This window comes from Falco punctatus (genome assembly GCF_963210335.1).
Source record: "Falco punctatus genome assembly, chromosome: 2".
Taxonomy (NCBI): Eukaryota; Metazoa; Chordata; class Aves; order Falconiformes; family Falconidae; genus Falco; species Falco punctatus.
Genome location: NC_137581.1, coordinates 107,603,050 through 107,621,837, shown reverse-complemented (window position 1 = coordinate 107,621,837; position 18,788 = coordinate 107,603,050). Strand labels below are relative to the sequence as shown.

Sequence of the window (18,788 nt, the reverse complement as noted above, 5' to 3'; positions counted from 1 at the left end):
ACCATCCAGCAACTGCTTCACTTTAAAAATAGCATCCTGCAAAAGCACAGACATCCATCTCCTGTCTAGAAGCCATCTGGGAGAAGAATGGAAAGCTATTAAGAAATACTTTATGAAAAGGACCTTTTTTTTTCCTCTCCAGCCATGAATTCATGGAAACCAATCATTTTGTCCAAAATGTATAGGTCTAATCAACTTATAAAAATTTTTAAAAGAGATCTGGGAAGAGGGGGGGGGGGATGTTGTGAGGAGCTTACAAGACCTTGCAGTTCTAGGATAGCTGTGCAACATGAAGTATTTGAAGATGGTGAATTTGGGCCTGGACTCCCAGGAAAGGTAGAAAGAAGGTAGTGGAGGACCAGGAAGCAAAATCTGCCTAAAACCAACTATGTGGTAGCATTTGCTAAATAAAACTTAGTTTTTAATTCCTGGTATAAGATGGGTTAAGTTTTTCCTTTCAAATCCATTCAGCTCTAAATCAAACGTAAGATGAAAAGATTCTCACTGCCAGAAATGCTACATTTTGGACAGCTTTAAGAAGCATATAATGCAAAAACTATTGCTGCAGGTCTTTTAGTTAGAAAACTCAGTAACTGCTTATTCTGCAACATGAATTATATAGTCACAAGTATGCGGCATGAAGAAATCACTTAGTATAACATGCAATAAATGTCAAGAAAAAGCCAAGGAAAGGAAAAGACATTAAAAGCCCTGTAAAAACATCTGGACATTTCACAATATCAGATATCACATTAAAGAAGTATTAAATCTCTTTTTACTACATTTATAGTAGAATCTAATAAAATGAGGCTACGTTTGCGCACGCTTGGCTGTTCTGAATAATAGCAGAGTCACAAAAACTCAGAAACCCTTGCATTTCAGCTCTGGACCGTACCTGAGACCCCATCCATTAATCAAACACATGCTTCACAGAAGCACGAATGTAATGCAAAGACATGGAAGTCTTCCAAGCTTTGTGAGAAAGATGGGCTTAGAACAATAAATATAGTCTATAGCCTTAGTATGTTTTTTTCACAAAGCTTATGAAAAGAGTGAACTTTTATCTGGAGAAGTGCTGAAGTTATATCTAGAACACTCTTGGTCGGTAAACAGATTACCTTGTAGCTGTGGGTAATTATGCTGCTCACTTCTAAGCAATGCAGAAAATCAATTTTAATTAAAAAATCATTTATGCTGGACTGAGTCATGCCCATTTAGGAAAGAAAAAAATATTGACCTAGGAAAGTTCAGTTCAGATGCAGGATTTACTTTCACAGTAGCACCCACCTCTTTCAACCCAATTTTCCAATTGGATTGACAGAAGGACAAAGAGGTCAAATGATTCGGACAAAGTCAAGCCCAAGCTGAGCTTATCCCCAAGATCATCTTGACTCCCTGTCTTTCATTATAACAACTTAACAGATAGCTTCTATCAATTTTAGTCTTCATATCTTTCTTTTTAAAGCACATTTGCTAAATTCTGCTCTGTCCCTACCAGTCATGTGACAAATGCTACGAACCTTTGGCAACCAAGACAAGACAAGGATTTGATTCAGTCCCAAATCAAGACTCTAAACCAGGAAAGTATTTATGCATGGCTTACCTTAAAATATACGTGAGTCTTATGAAACTCAGCTAAACTTTAAATGAATGCTTATAGCTGGCACGATTATATAAAGATGTCTTGGTTCTGGTCCCTGTGAGTATTCATAAATTCTTGGCATATTATTTTATTGAATATGAATACTGGAAAGATTGGCTATACCTATCTAAAGTAGATGTGAAGCAAATATTCATTTTGTCTCTTCATCTAAGACTACAGTGTCATCACTGAGTTTAAAGCAAGGGCTACTTTATAAGATTTAATGTTATTATTTCCAGAACCATTACAAGAATTTAAATACTCAACTATCATACAGATAACATCAGGGACACTGTTTTGCCTGGAGAATTGACTTAATTCCATGCTGCCAATTAGGAAGAACCCTATTTGAATAATTAAGGTAATTTCCTTAATTTTCAGTTATGGTACGTGTAAGGACCTTGTTATGTTTGGCCCTTGCACACGTGTGTGTAGAATGTGAAGTGTGAAGACACCTTCAGAAAAAGAAAAACTTGGTCTCATCTTCTAAAAAGGTTAGGTGTCTGAGGCTGCTTGCTATGGTTTTTGTTGCACAAAGAATATAAATAGTAAACTATATCCTCACACTCGTGTGGTCTGTTAAAAAACATTGTTTTGGTTTCATTTTTCAAACTGCTGCAACACTGCAAAATTACAATCTAGATTTTTTCTTTAACTTTTCTGGTGTAATATACTGACAAAGAAAAGCATACACAATAAAAGGTGCAGCAAGTGCAGCAAGGCTAGTTACCAAGAAGTATATAAAAATGTGCATACAGTCAGTTTAAGGGAAAACTAGGGAAACAAATGTATTTTCAGATGATTTCCAGCTAGATCCCTGCAATACAATTCTTGGAAAACGTAGCCATTTTTTTCCTGGATTCACCCTTTCAATCACCACTTCTACATAGACAGCCCTTCAAGAGCCCTTTTCTAGCCTGTCATCTCTCTCACAAAGCTATAGACCAGAAAGAACTACTGAACCTGGTGGGCAAAGAAAACCCTTTTAATGCCTCTCTAACACGTTTACAAGAACCTTACTCTTTCCCTGAAAGCTGACTGAGAACAGGAAAGACTGCATGTACAAATGGGGTCCCCAGACAGCCCAAACACACAGTAAAAACAAGGTCAGCAAACACACAAAGCGGGAGGTTAGAGAACACACGCAGGAAAAGCTGCATGGATGAGGTAGCCAAAGACATGCGTAGAAATCCAGAGAGATTTATGTACTGCAGCACACAGGGTATATATGTGCATGGAGGTATGTGCATACATGTGTACGTGTGCTGCAGTGAGAATTGGAAAGCTGCCTACCTACTGAAGAGATAAAAAGTGGGCATCTGACAGGAACTGATATTAAAATATCCCAGAAAGACATTGCTTTTCTGGGTGTCCTTTTCTTTCTTTCAGATGCTTCTCAGTTGCAAGTGCACATTTGATTAAATGACTGCTCAGCACAGGGGTGAGTATGCACAAATTTCAATGAAGACGAAAATGTCTCCTGCTTTGGCTTAGTGTCTAATTAAGTAGATGCTTAACTGTAGTATCTAGGAATTTGGCATAAATTATTTAAAATTAGAAGTCAGGCTGGAAATATCATTAAAATATCATGAGAACAGTATTTGCTGTTCTGTATCCTAGCTTTTCCACTCCCAGTGAAAGGAGCAAGTGAAGAAAACAAGGGTGATCAATACACATACATTTACATACACTGTATGATCACCTTTCAGAAGCTCACCGGAAACTTGAGTCAGAGTCATTTTGAGAAAAGGATGCAAACCAGCTATTAGTATATATTTAATTTTTTTTACAAAAAATTGCTACAAAAGAAACTGATTTGGATAAGGATTTAAGTGTGAGATGAAGTGAGGGAGGGAAAAGCTGTCTTATTCTCCAGAATGCTGTTTAAAAAAACTTTAAAGAAAATTCTTTACTGTAGCTATTTGAAGTAAGTTATGTTTTGGTTAAGATACTAGCACAGGGTTTGAGAGGTTTAATTTTCTGCTCTTGCACAGACCTTGTGACTTTTGGGAAGTCACTTATCCCATCTGGAGGGTTGGGTCCCCAACCGTAAGTAGGGTTGTTCTTAAGCAATAGTTACTACTAATCTCTAGTGTAGGACCTATACATAAGAAATATTAAATAATTCACGTGTTGCTAGTATAGTAATCATATACATATCTAGAAGAGATGTATGGTTTGCTATCTGAACAAATAAGACAATCATCTTATTCCATGTTTCATATCTAAAAGAAAACTGGCTTAACAGGTCAGTGTGAGAATCACTATTTCTTTAGAAGTGCTTCTTCAGTTAAAACTTGCACACGACTCTTAACAAAGCTTAAACACTTACTGTCATAGTCCTGTAGATTTTCAATTGCTGACAACAATCTTGCCCTGTCTTCTGGATTTGAAATATTTAATTCAATCAGGTGGCTCTCCTGTAGATCCTTTAAGTCCTCTAGAGTTTCATAGCCATTTAGCAAGAGGGTTGAGGCATATTCCTACAGAAAGAAACAAGCAAAGCCTCTCGTGTAAACAAGCACTGTGTTTAGTACAGGAATAGGAACAATTTCTCTTTTACTTTTTTGTCAGGTTGAAATGGGCTCTGTTCTTCAGTCTGATTGACCCACCTTTGGCCTAAAACCAGAGCTGGAGAGCAAGCCAGGACAGAGGCAGTGGATCCCTCAGGGTTCTCCTGGCCATCCCAGCATCTATGCCTGAGCTGTCTAAAAGAGTCAGGCAGCAAACTGGACCCAGGACAGAGGCTTGCCAGAAATTATTTGATCTGCCAGTTGTCTGGACTTTTGTGGGTCACCCTACGAATGCATCCCATGCTGGGTCCAGGAGGGTCTCTGAGGAAGGGTGTGCTCTGCCTTTGCACAGAAGGAGCCCTTCGACATAAGCAAGGTGAGAATCTGAGGGAGGCCTCAGCTGTGCTGTGTGGTCCCCCTTGACCAGTGTGTCAATGCGGTATGAAACTGCACACACTCCAGGGAAAGGAGTGTTTGCATCAGCACCAAAGCAATAACTGTTATTAAAAATGTTATCTGTAAATCATGACCTAATTATGCTTTGACACTCAGTTGAGAGCTAGGGTTGCAGTGAGGGAGAGAGGTGCAATATGAGCATAGTGCAAAAGGACTATTGCTCCCTAAAGATCACAAGAAATTAGAAACCCAAATTCTAAATGTTGGCACTGGAGTCAGACTGCGGTCCTCTCCCTGCGCTGGCTGCACTCACCCACCTCCTGTGCTTAGGCACACAACTGCAGTCAGGTTATGGTGACTTGACAAGTCACTGCTGTGCCTCTTAGCCTACCCAAATGATGTAAAATGCAGTTCTATAAGGCAGCCTCATCAGATAAAAGACAGACACGAAGCTGCTTAGCTTTGCTGACACCAAAACCACTGAAACCTGCCTTTCTACATCTGCCTGTAAATGACATCCAAACCCAAGTGCACAGAAGTGAAACGTTTCAAATACAGCGGGGAAACGTGTTGGCTGACCTGCAGGTGGACACAGTCCAGGAGCTCTTGCAATGTTTTAGGCTCGGTCCTTTTGCTTCCTCTGGGTGGCTTTATCTTTTTGGGTGCAGCTTCCTCTTCCAAGATAATATCCACGTAAATGAACTTGAAGTTTCCTACTTTGTTGTTCAGCATGCCTGTCCATATGCCCATGGGGGTTTTGCAGATGATATCTATGATGTCTCCTTTCTAGAACAATAAAAAAAAGCACAACACTGCTTACACATCTGGTTTGTTATATGTGGCTTTTCCTCTGTGTACAAAAACCAGCACAGACAGCACAGAATCTCAACTGGTCAGTGCAAAGTAACTTTTTAAAACTACCCAGCTTTAGCTCCTTTGCTTTTATAAAATCTCAGCAAAGTAACTACAGAAAAAGGAGTTAGTCCTTATCTCTGAATTCGTGGGAAGGAGAGGTGCTTGTGCTCCAGCTGGTCCCTGAAAAGGTATAGGGCTGCATCAGCAATCAGCTTTTGCCATGGACAGTGGGCATAGCTTTGGCAAAAAGCAAGGGAACACTGTGAGGTTATTTTTCAAGTATGTGCCAAACCATTTACATGATAATGTTATTATCCAGCATCCCAAGGGTCTTCAGAAATTGATAGCTGAGCTATGTGAAAGGTGGACTTTTACTCAATTTACAGTAAAAAAAAAAACAGCTACATTTCTCAAAGGCAATAAAGAACATTTAACTGTCTTAATATCTTCCTGTCTGTCTTTCCCAAAGTACTGACAAATTTTTCTATTACTATATTAACACCAGAGAAAATAGTGGAAGGTGCCTTAGCAGACAGATCTAAAGGCTTCAGCCCCTCCACACTTGTGCATCCACTCATAAATGTGAGGCAAAAAAAAAGTGACAACACAGCTACTTCAAAAGGGCTTTTTGGTAAAGGTGTTCACAGGCATGTTGTGAACCGAGGTCTCAGCTTAGCAAAACAGTCACTGGGAGTAATTCTCATAGTAAGAAGGTTCCCTTGTAAGTCATAGCCCCTACACAACTTGCTCCTGTGACCTCAGAATTGAGTCCTCTCTTCAGCACAGGTACCACAGAATTTATAAAAATGTTGAAAGTCTTTAAAGAGTTATCCAACAAGTCCCCATGTACAGACTTCATTTGGCATTCTGTTACAAAGTTAAAAATCTACTCAGTTTATTAAAATATTTGTTAACAATTCCAAGAGTTTTGACTCTTTTCTGGTCTGGTCAAGAAACTGCAAGAAAAGCAGCCCCTTGTCTTGGTACAAACCCAAGTATGAAATCGACTGTGTTTCAGTGACCTGGTTTTGTTAGAATATGGAGCTCAGAGCTATGAGCACGTTTGAAATGGAAACTAAGCAAACATTTGTTTAAAGCTCTATAAGCACACATATTATTCTACACACTCATGGAGGTTTAGGAACTTCAGACGTGGATGCAGATGAGGATTAGGCAGTGGCTCTAAGCTAAACTGCAGATGCGCTGTGAATTCAGATTCAGGGTACTGAAACTTTGTGAAACAGATTTAGGGGATTTCAATGCTAGAGTAGTTGTTTACAATTCTAAGATACACAGCCCCAGTGACTAAAAAAGGAACCTGTGTGAGCCAGCAGACATTTGCTGTTTTGAGATCAGTTAAACTGTTTTGAAAGAAATCACTAGGTGGGGGTGGAAGTGGAGGGCTGCAAGGTGTGAGTGGTGAAGGCTGCAAGGACTGGCAGGGCAATGGAGAGGGAGACTGCCGTGAAATACAGATGAGGATTTTGACAAAAAGAGGCTGTGAAGAAGAAGAAAAGATGCTGAAGTGTGAATATAATCTGGATATGAATGTGTTTATAAAGAGGGAAAAGAAAGAAGTCCAGGTTACAGCCATGAGTAGTCTGAAGGATGATGATATGGAATGCATCTGCATGGAAGGAGCAGAAAACAGCTGGGCTTTTCTAATAATGTTCAACCAGGTCCACATCTAGAGCTCCTTTTTCTCGCTCACACCCCTGCCGTGTTGTCAGGGCCAGAGAAAATTCATAGTTCAAAGGTATGCTTAAAGAAAAGCTTAATGGAAAGGCAAACTGTTTTCATTAAAGACAACGGGTGCCACTGAACTTTTGATACATGCTACTTGTGACTGGAAAAGCTGGGGAGGCAACTTCACATCCCATGAGACTCAAGTTTGTCTTACTCCAGACCTAGTATGCAGGAAGCAACATGGTTTTTACTCTAAGGAAAGCTGTGGTATCCAGGTGGACACCATGACGAGGTACCTACCTGGAGTCTATGCCTTAAAAAGTCTTTCACAGCAGTTGGCTTTGCAGCATTGTCTGAACTAAGTCCTTATAAAAGCATTGCAAAAACCAGATTGATCTTGCTTTTAGAGCATTATACATGCGCTAACAGTTAGAAATGCATTGGTAAACATATTCTTCACACGTAAAAATTGTGTCCCCTGGCATTCTTACTGGAAAAGAAGAAAACCTGGTGGTTGTCTTACCTTGATTTTCAGAGAGTCGGTGTCATAAGGACTTGGTGTGAAGTCAGTGTGAACCTTGGCTCGACCGCAGAAGGGCCCACTGTAAGGGACTTCATCATCAAACCGGAGGCTGTCCCTGTTGCTCGTTCCATCTGAGCAACTGGTCACCCCACCTTAAAGAGAGACAAGTTGAGAGACCTCCTGTACCACGACATACAATTCTGCACAGCAGCCAAGAGGAAAGTGTTCAGAAGCACAGAATTAGTGAAAGAGTGTACTCTGTGTGGTTTTGACACATTCCAGGAAAAATAAATTCAATAAAAAGCATACTGCAAGGGACCGAAGAAAATAGATAAGACATCTTTCATTAAAATCATCACTACAATAATCTGTTTCTGGTGATGATACTAAAAGAATACACATTTTACCTGCAGACTTTTTGAAATATTACCTCTGCAGATTAATAAAATGTACTCTAAAAGTGCAATTTAGGGAATTAATTCTGCTGAACTTCTCCTGTTTATTCAAAGAAATGAAAACAAGTACTGTAGAAGTTATTTTATTTCATTACAGAGCTAGCTGAAACATCAAAGGAACCTGCATTGCAGAGAGAAGTCTTAATCTTATCAACATTTCTGCTTGTCATTTTATCCAAGTTGAGCAATAAAATATCAGCAGAGTAATTCAAGCAAATTTGAGCAAGCTCTGCAATATCCCATCCAAATATGTTTTTAGATAAGAGCAGCAGTGTGTTGGAAGTAAACTCCCATACACAATTTTCACAAATCACATCATAGAAAATGATCGTAAAAATGGTTTTGTTTGAGGTGATTGCTTAAGTGCACAGTTCCGTCTCAGGACCAGATTAACTACTAAGTGCAAATGGTCTGGACTGCATCTCAAGTCCCCACTTAGGGCTCATGTGGTGCCTGCAGTGATGGCAGGGCAATGTCACCATAGGCAGCTGTGGCCTGCTGCCCAGCAAATATTCACAGCAGAGCAATGGACAGAGAGGTGGAGGCGAACTCTGCTTCTCATCAAAGATTCATCTGCCTTCTGGCTGAGACTACCCTGTTGGGGGAGGGTTTTCAGTGGGTTTGGGGAGAAGGAGACTGTGCTTCACTGCACCATGACCTGAAGCCACCAGGTCAGGCCTCCATCACCTGTCATCTCAGAGAGACCTCTGACTTGGTCTGCCTCGCATCTGCAGGGCAAAGGATGAAGTCACAGCCACTACCCTCAGAAAGGATGCTTGTGTGGCTGCACACAGTGATTGCAACCCTATGGGTGCCAGCACCACGGCACTGATAACCTCAAGAAACATTTATGACATATATGGCATATATACCAGCAACAACCCCTATAATATTTTTCTTTTCTTTTTCTTTTCTTTTCTTTTCTTTTCTTTTCTTTTCTTTTCTTTTCTTTTCTTTTCTTTTTTCTTTTCTTTTCTTTTCTTTTCTTTTCTTTTCTTTTCTTTTCTTTTCTTTTCTTTTCTTTTCTTTTCTTTTCTTTTCTTTTCTTTTCTTTTCTTTTCTTTCTTTTCTTTTTTCTTGCCTTACCTTGCCTTGCCTTGCCTTTCCTTGCCTTTCCTTTTCTGTTCTTTTCTTTTCATTTCATTTCATTTTAACTTCATTTAATAATTCCACTCTTAAAAATACTCAGTTTATTTCTGGAGAGGTATGTCTACCCTAGCTTCCATCCATTTAGTCAAATTACACTTTTGCCTGCCAGACTGAAGAGCTCTCTACCATCACATTTTTGATCACCAGCTCTGATACCTCAGACTTAAACAGTAGCAATATTGATCCAGCGACTGAATAGGAAGTGTGGATGTCCTGTACTTACTAGATGAGCTTTGGCCACTGTTCAGACTATAGAGACTTTCCATAGAGTCACTGGCTTTTAGGGAGACCTTCTCAGTGTGTGTTCCACCACCAGGATCATTATCATCTTTTCCTTCTTCATTCTTCAACACAAAAAAACAGATGTTAACCACCAAGAAATGTGTTTTAGATAAACATTTGTTTTTTTTCTTTTAAAACATCATTGGAGATTAACTCATCCTTACACTTTATTATGAACCACCCTATGAAAGAAAGCATTTTAGTATCCTGATACTAAGGATGCCCAGCACCTTGTGATCTTGGAGAAAACCCCTGCCTCCTGTCTGCCCCACTCACTTCATTGACTCCTGCTCAAGCAGCTGAACTGATCCCCCATCCCAGAAGACCACAACATACCACAGCAGTGACAAAGGTTTGTAATGGGGAATTCGCAGGCAGCCAGATAGGTCTGATTGTCTCAGAGGAGGAAATATAAAGTTTAATTCCGAAAGCACATGGCGAAGTGCTAGTTGATGTAGCTGTGTTTTGTGTTGAACTTCTGAAGACCATGGGCGCTCGGTGGCAGGCTGGCACCCCAGCCAGGGCATTCAGGAGGCAGGTTGCCCACATGTACAGCATTGGTGTGCTCTAGCACCATGCTCATCACATTGCCTGACCTACACTTTGGCCTCGAAACCCAGTGCATTTCAGAATTAATGGATGCATGTTTCCCTCACAAAATCTAATGGTGTATGAAATTGGCCCCTTGAGTTTATAACATTAAATCACACCTCAGGAATCACAGCCTATTCCAAACAATAAGATCCATATTTCAATCACAGGTAAGTTAGGGACAATGTAACAACTAAATGAAATAACGATGAGCTTTCAAAGGAAGGAATTTCTTCAGCAGATTTCACCACATTGTCAACGTCTGTGATATTCTGATGCAAATAAAACTTCCTGCACCACATAGGAAGTTACATCATATTTGGGGAAATATGAATTATTCATCAGTTGGCTGATGAAGTCAAACAACAATGGCAGCGCATGGATGACGTAGAGACCCATACAAGTATGTATAAGGCATAGCATTGACTATATTGGTTTTCAACAAAGACAGTGCTTGTTACACCAGTCAGCAGCCTAGCCCATAGATTAATCAGCAGGCCAGTATTGACTGCCATCATCTCCTGCAGGAATTAAAACCATGCTACATGTGTCCAGCTAGATAATTCAATGAATTTGTCATGTGAATAATTTCTGTAAATTTGCAGAAGCTAGATTTTGAAATTCTGATTTTTCTTTCTTATAATGTAAAAATCATGGCTTGCAACCTCTTGAACTTTAGCAAAAAAACCCCCACACACTAAACTAATGAGATAGGACTCCTTGTCTTTGACCTCCAGAAACTGTCTAAAGGTATCCTGTGAAACACTGTTTTCTACTTGTGAAGTTTCTTATTTATTTTCCCTCTTATTTGATATTGATATGTGTGAGATAGGAGGCAGACTAGCTAGATTTTTTAGGATGATTAAGTATAAGAAGTCCTTTTTCCTTATGTTTTAAAATTTGGAACTCACTGTCACAGTATATTGAGAAAACAGGGTTTGCATTGTGTGAAACATTATACTTTTTATGTTTTATAAAGATATGTTCATCAAGATTTGATAAGGTAAAAACAGATAAGGCATTTGAATTGTCATGCTCTAAGGATGCTGGGTGACCTCTACAAAATGGACTTCAGAAACAGTCTGAATCGAATAGAAGATAAATTCTTCTAACGAAGCATTTTGTACAGGCTGAGAATCAGACTGCCAGTGGGGTTCGTCTGATACTCCCTTGTGTCCACATCAGGACATATTTTTGTGATGCTTATCCAAATGCTTCTTCAGGAAAAAGCAAAATTAAATGATATGAAACTCCTGTGTCTATCTTGGGCCCTTACTGGATGATGCTGTAATTTTATATGTGCATGTGTGTGTACATTAACATGGACATGAAAGAAAAGGTGCCTACCAAAAGCTGTTTTTATTCAGTATGTGTTACCACGTTTTATGGATTGTGTTAACATGACAATTGAAACATGAACAGAAAAATGCCTATAACATTTTTATTTCACATGCGTTATCATCTAACATGAGATTCTTAAGCTGTATTTACCATCTCCTCAGAGAGTGCCTTGATGTACTTTTTACCCATCTTTTTCTTCATGGTAAGGGAAATGGCTCTCATCTTCTTACCCAAACTTCCTCCATTATTTGCTGCTTTAGCCTGCACTGCTTCTCCAACGTCACTTATAGTCTCCAGCTCAGATATCTGCTTTGAAACAAAAAAGTAAGCAACAACTCACCATGAAAATGAAATTTGTTGTAGTGGAATAGGAATTACAGGGAAATATTAAGGACACCAATGCTGTTAGGATGTCAAAGTCAGTCATAGCCGTTTTCCTGGGGAATTGTGTACCTAAACCCGTTTGCAGCACACCACTGTATGTGTGAATGACAGAAAGAATGTATTTTATGCTAGAAAATGTTATTTCCGATTGTCCTTGTTCTTAACCCAAATAAGAATTGAGGGGATTTTTCATGGATCATGAAAACAAAAGTGACAGATCTGCAGGTTGCATACGTGTGCCGGTTACTTTGGGCATACACCAACCTGAAGAGCACTTCTGTCTTTCTGGGAAACTGTTTCTAATCTTCACATCAAAGTACCAGAGTTTAGGTCTGATTCTCTTGTTCATTTTGGCAAGGACTTAATCACCCAGACAGACCCAGGTGCACAAGCAAAGTTCTCCCCAGTGTACATTTCCACAATGGTTTCCCAATGTTTTTGAATAATTGTTGTGGGAAAGTGAACTGCAAAAAGTAAAACTTGGTGTTATACAGACCTCAGCTGAATCATCTGTCTTTGATATTGAGTGGTGCCTGAAACGGTCAAAGCTTCCAAAGCTGCTTGTGCGCTGGAAAAAAAAATTAGGAAAAAAAAAATAAAAAATGAGAAGACAAACCTTGACCCACCGGTGGGGTTTTGTTCTGTTATTAAGACTTAAATACAACTGTCAAGTCACTTGTTTGTGTTAACCCAGATCAGCGGACCATCAACTGCTATAACCAGCTAGAAACAAACTAAGAGGTAACTATAGGGAAAATAATCGTAACTGTAAAGCCAGAAGCAGAAAAAGTGAGTAAGAGAAACAATACTGCTTCAAATACTAATTAGATAATGGATATAATTATGAGTTCTTCTACATCAGTTTCACATTACTTATACACAGATTTCTATGAGTTACTTCTAAGTAGGATTGCTGTCTATGAGCTTAGAAAAAAAGATGTTTCCATAAATGTCATACAAGATATAGAGTCAGTTTTGGTGGTGTAAACTGTGGCAATTTATACAGTTTAATTTTGCAGTGGGGAGACTGTTTACAGTCCTTTGCCAACAAGAATCAGCAAGAAGTGACAAGGATTATGAATACATCTTGTCCAAAATGCATACGTTGTGGAGGGTGTAAGTAACAGAATAATCAGGCAGGACTCATGTTTGTCTTCCCAGTCCTCCGATTCAAAAATATGATTTTTAAACATAAACAGGTACAGTTTTTCCCTGTGCCACAGCTTTGCTTAACATTAGAAAGGCTGCATCACCTGAGCGGTAAGCTAAGAGACCATGACTGGATTGCTTTTACTTCCTTCTACTTTTCACCCTTTCTGCATGTGGGTAAGTGGCATGGCAAGGAGGGAAGTGGCACAGCAGATTTTTGCAAGAGAGGTCACACAGAAATACCTGGCAGACACGCACAGGAAGAGCTGGCTGACACCGCGCTGCCTATGGTGGCAAACCGCGGGGAACTGGCATTGATGGCAAAGTCAGAAGTCCCTTTAAGTGCAGCTCTAATAATGGCCAGAATTCGGATATTTATCCACTCTACAGTGTAAGAGCTTGTTTTTATATCTTCACCAGTACTCAAATCTAAATCCAGAATTACTTCTTTTTTAAAAAAGTTCTTCACTCTTCCATACTAAATGGAAGTCTTTTAATGCAGTATCAGGGTTCTTGAGCAGGGTTTAACTATTATGTACTGTGCAATATCATCTCAGCATATTTCTGAATATTCAAAGTCTCCTGTGGAGGAAAAAAAAACACTGAACGAAATAGCAAATCACAAAATAAATACATCCTGAACAATTTAAGAAGTGATTTCAGACTACCTGGCTACAGGTTTTCCTGCATTTATTAATCCATTTACCTTGCCCATGTGATTTCAGCCAAACTGGATCCTTGCTCCATTGCTTTCTTCCCTCACCCCCAGCCACACAAGCCCTCTTTTGATCTCCCCCCTGGTTTCTAAAGCATGTATCGTGTCCCCTTCCCTTGACATCTCCAGCTACCTCCTTTCTCTCTCCATCTGGGAATGCCACAAGCCTCAAAAGGGCCTGTGAGCTCCCAGTTCTGCCTACTGTTACAGCTTTCCAACCTTCTCTACCAGCCAAGAATTTTCATGAGGTAGCCTCAGAGGCAACTGAGGTAAACCATCCTTTGGGCAACAAAAGAAGAGGAGAAAAAGACTGGTTTAATAGCCGGTCCCATTGCCTGCCTTTGCATTGCAGATGTGCTAATGCTGGCATCAACCTGCTCAGTGATGGTGAAACCCCTCAGTGGTGGCGAGAGGAGCCGAACTGCCCGAACAGCGAGCGCTGCGGGGAGCAGCACCTTTGCCGTGCCTGCCCTCCCGTCTCCTACCCAGGCGCCAGGGTTGGTGATGCTGCACGAGCGCCGTCCTCCAGAAAGCCGGAAAACCAAACACCTGTTTGAACCAAGACCTAAGCAACGACTTCAGCCGCTTGCAAATTTCTGAGTGCTGGTACAGCCCCATACCTGCTCTGTCCACAGCCACCTCTGTGGGACTCACCAGCAACAGTGTCAGGCTCCTGACGCCACACGGGGTGGCAAGGGGGCATTCAGGCTCTGCAGCCATGATCTTAAGGAAGGAGTTTATCAAAATGATACCAGCTATGCCGAGCACACACGTACCTCCCCTGTGGGTTTCCATCCAGGAAGAACCCCATCTTATTCTGTCCCTGCTCACAAATCACAGGGTTACTATCCATATTAGCTCCTTTATCTCTTACATGCAGCCACCTTTAAACTAAAATTAGTTTGCAGAGGGGGGAAAATATGACAAAGAAAAGCTACAGGAAACCATGTGAAAATACTTTGTTTTAAAGTTTCCATTTGAGAAGCAGAAAATCAGCATCACTTGGAACACAACTGAAAAGCTCCTTGCTGTTTCATTTCCCTGTTTTCCCACACTTTTTTATTAACCAGCTCCACAACTCCCCCAAAAAAGTAATGTGGATGTAGCAGTGGGAGATGCCTGAGCACAGCCAGATGGAAGAGGAAAGTGTACCCACATTTTAGGTCCGTGTTCTAAGCACTGCAGCTTAAAATAATAATAATAATAATAATAATAATAATAATAATAATAATAATAATAATAATAATAATAACAACAACAACAACAACAACAACAACAACAACACCACATAATTTTTTTCCACATTTCTGGGCACATCCAACCTGAAAAATATTCCCAGCCAAAGCTTATTTGAAGAAGCTGACCCAGATTTGTGAATATTTTTGGACATGTAAAATGACATTTACTATTCACTGGAGGGGGGGAGGGGGAAATCACACAGCTCTCTTCTTAATTGATTGTCACCTCTCAGAACATGTCCATTGGCTAAACATTGTTGGTTGTTTGCTTTTACCTTGTGAAATTGAAGAGGACAATTTGGATTGTACACTTTAATTTTATCTAAAATTCCCATAAAGAACTTTGCTATTAAGTAGATGAACAGTAGCCTGTGATGAGGGGTTAGCTCAGTAGTATGATATAAAAACACAGCCCCAAGGATTATGGTTCTATTAGACAGGATTAACACCTTTCACTGGCTTGTCAACCCAGCCAAATGTGCCCTGCAGCGTGGAGGGGTAGAGATAGAAAGAGGGAGGCTGGGATTCACAGCAATGTTGGGAAAGTATAAAATAGTCTCGCACAGTGATCTCTATACATACACTGACCTTTCTGTTGCTTTCAATCACCTCAAGATGTTTAGTAGGAATGACTGTATATTAAAGTGCAGATGTGCTGCAAATACTTTAAAAGGAACAAGAGGAAAAATGTTGTTTATTGTTCGTCTTACCTATAAACAGCTTGAGCACAGGGAAATCAGTTATTCTTTTTCGACCCTTGAAACAACCTTATATCCTACATGTGCAGAAGCCTTGGGCTATTTTGTAGTATACTTCAATGTTGCTTCATCCCTATTAAATATTAATAAGGGTTACAGGATGATTTCCACTATTCTAGATAATGGTCTTGTTGCACTGGAGAGCACTAAATAGGGCTGCTTCAGCAATTCTCTGTACTAACTTTTTCCATTAAGTAATCAATAGCTACCACCTTTTAAAAATGTATTCAACCCCATTATACTGATAACGAAAAGCAGATTTAGGAGCTCTGGGCTGCAAAGGGAACGGGACTATTACTTTCAATAGTGTCAGTCACTGCATTAGTGTCAGGGAACACCTACTTTGTGAAGATACGGACAGACCTTATTTCCAGGTGAAAGGAAGCTTTTAAAAGAAATGCAAAGCTACTAGGAGAAAATACGCTATTGACTTTTGATACCAGGATTCAGCATCCTATAAAGTTAAGTGATCTTTCTAGCTGGATTCATGCAAGAGCTACCCGTGGATACGTTAAGGAAATATGAATTTGCACAGTAAAATCTAATGGAGGCATGGGCAGGAGAGAAACTCTTTTATTTTCCTACACAAGGACTGATCAGATAATTTCTACAAATCAATGCATTAACTTTCATCCCTTCCCCTTGGGTATACCTAATTAGCATAATAGAAAATATTGAAGATATTTTTCAGTATTTAAAATCCTTCTTCAATCTTTTTGTATATCTTCAATTCCCTGAAATCCATGAACTTCAAATTATCATTTCAAAAGGGAAAGTGCTATGTAATTGCTGTTTATTTTTATTTGGACAGTCTGAGGTTGGTGATCTGGTTTGTCTGTAAATATCCTATCATTTTCCCCAGAAAATGGTATGGCATGCAAATAGAAAAACAACAAGAGGTTCTGCAATTCATGTCCTTCTGTTATGTATATCCTTCCCTTGTAGGGCATGTCATAGGAGAAGTCAGTTAGTTCTTATGATAAACTAGTCAGAGCTTCTCTGTGTCTAAAGGCAACCTTTGAGCCAAAACTGGCAGCAGCTATCCTACTAATAATCATTGTGGGTGATATTCAGCTCATATTTTCCTTTGGACAATTCACAGTGCTCAGAGATCTGGTTCCCTGCTGTGAGAAATTCTGGCCCATTATGTTTTGCTTCAAGTCCTATTCAAAATAGCTTTTAAGTCCAGCATGATGCAATGCCTTTGTACTGACCGTCTTGCACAAGGAAATCTCTTCAAATTCCTCCATGCATTTTCATATTTAGCTTCCATTCATCCTTAGACTACCCAGACCATGTAAGCAGTATAGGGGCAGATGTGGCCACTGGGAGTAACAAAAAGGGAGCTCAGCATGTTGCCCAATTTCCTTGCCTGCCAGGCACTTGTATTCTCCCCTTTCTCCTTGGAAGAAGCCACAGCACCTCCCAAGAGGACAGTCTGTGCTTGCTGCTTTGATCGATGGAGATAAGTGGAGCTCAGGATTTGATTCATTTCTTCTGTTCTCTGACGCTACTAGTCCTTTCAGAAGGAGGAGACTAGTCTGAGAATGAAATTGAGTTGCTAAAGTAGGGATGAATGTTTCCACTCTGCTAGCTTATCTTCTTACATAGATAATCAAAGAAGTTGTCTCCTACTTTCCCAGAAGGCAAGATACCAATTTTTAGCCTTTGGGATGTTCTGTGAAAAAACAGCAACAAAAACAAACTCCTGACCTCTGTATAAAGAACAAGAATTTGCATACAAGATTCACTGTCTTTCCAAAGAGTAATAGAGAAGCAAAAAAGACAAGACATCATGACCGCTCTTACCTCAGGGATTTTTTCCTATTTACACATTAGTTACACATATAGAACTTCTGACCACTAACCAAGCTGTTAATATAACTTTATAGCCCAGACGAAACATGGCCTAAACCTTGTACTTCACCAGTCAAAAGCGATAAAAAAGATACAGCTTGTTCTTGCTAACTCAAATAGGGCAATCTACTGAAATGGCATTTTTAACTGGCTTAAAAATGACTCTATAAAAAGGGTGGTTGTTACCGTGGTCTGGTACTCAGTAACTGTGTGGAGGTGGGGAGAGAGGGGAGCAAAGTGGTCTTTGGACAAAACTGCCACCATGAGCCTCAGAGCAAACACCCTAATTTTAACGACAGAAAATGGCTGGAAAAGATAAGCTGTATAAAATAATGAGTTAATCATAGTTAACACTCCTCCAGGTCAACAAACTTCACCCTCCAAAGTAAATGCTGAGCGGCTCTGTTATCAGTACCTCTCTGGTACCAGCCCTGGCCTTCAAGCCTGAACCAACGCTGACATGAAGCACGTCATTTCCAGTAACCCAGCCCGTATCCCAGTTTCCACTGGAAACTTGGCTCTCGAGTGCTTTCCAAGGGCACGTGGTGCAGGGCAGGCCCCAGCGCAGCTGAGGGCCGGGGGCAGTTAAGCGAGGCCGGCTGGTGTGCAGGTCTGTAAGTGTCTCAGGAAGAGGCAAGCCGCATAGGAAGCCTGAGCAAAAAAGGCAGTTTCTTCTGGCAAAAAAATATGCTGTGTTGATTTGCTGGGGGTTTTTTCGCACGTTTGTGAGGAACTAAATGAGGAAGCAATTTAAGAAACGTCGATCTTAACACAAAGAAAGTTTTTTTTGCAGCCGAGTGTTGCAAAATGTGCAGGGGGGGAGGGACCTGACTCCTCTTTCTTTAAATGCAGACTGACCCTGAATTTTGAGAACCAATGTTCCTGCCCAGTTGCTGCAGAGCACTCTCAGTTCCCGGTGAGAAAAGTCACTCCAAGTGCTCTTCTGGCAGTCTATCGAATTCTGGGAGTGTGCACACAGGTATTTGCAATAATTATGTAATTAAGACTTTATTATTTATATGACATTTAATTAAAAGTGACTTTCAGTGGCACACAAAACCATGAAAAGAAAATGACTTTAAAAGAAGGTTAAGGATGTGTGACAAACTCAGAGCAGCTATGAAAATGACAGTTAAGGACTTGGCATGATGTGCACTTCTACCTCCCTGCTATCCTTTTTTACCCTTCATTTACACATGGGCAGAAACACCGAGGGACAGGCCTGGAAATGCACCACCCCCACCACCCCCCCCC

The 18,788-nt window shown here is 40.2% G+C and overlaps 1 protein-coding gene across 6 annotated transcripts in view; it reads right to left on the bottom strand.

The window, feature by feature from the left end:
• The window catches only part of SAMSN1 (SAM domain, SH3 domain and nuclear localization signals 1), a 98,166-nt gene that overhangs the window by 6,116 nt on the left and 73,262 nt on the right, over window positions 1-18,788 (bottom strand). For 3 of the 6 annotated variants that reach the window (XM_080374515.1, XM_080374517.1, XM_080374518.1), the window contains 6 exons: window positions 12,314-12,385; window positions 11,584-11,742; window positions 9,443-9,563; window positions 7,616-7,767; window positions 5,131-5,337; window positions 3,975-4,125 (listed from right to left, as the gene is read on the bottom strand). In XM_080374515.1, the coding sequence (XP_080230641.1) occupies window positions 3,975-4,125; window positions 5,131-5,337; window positions 7,616-7,767; window positions 9,443-9,563; window positions 11,584-11,742; window positions 12,314-12,385 (862 nt within the window). The remainder of the gene's footprint in view (window positions 1-3,974; window positions 4,126-5,130; window positions 5,338-7,615; window positions 7,768-9,442; window positions 9,564-11,583; window positions 11,743-12,313; window positions 12,386-18,788) is intronic. The other 3 variants (XM_080374516.1, XM_080374520.1, XM_080374519.1) reach the window with 1 other exon arrangement.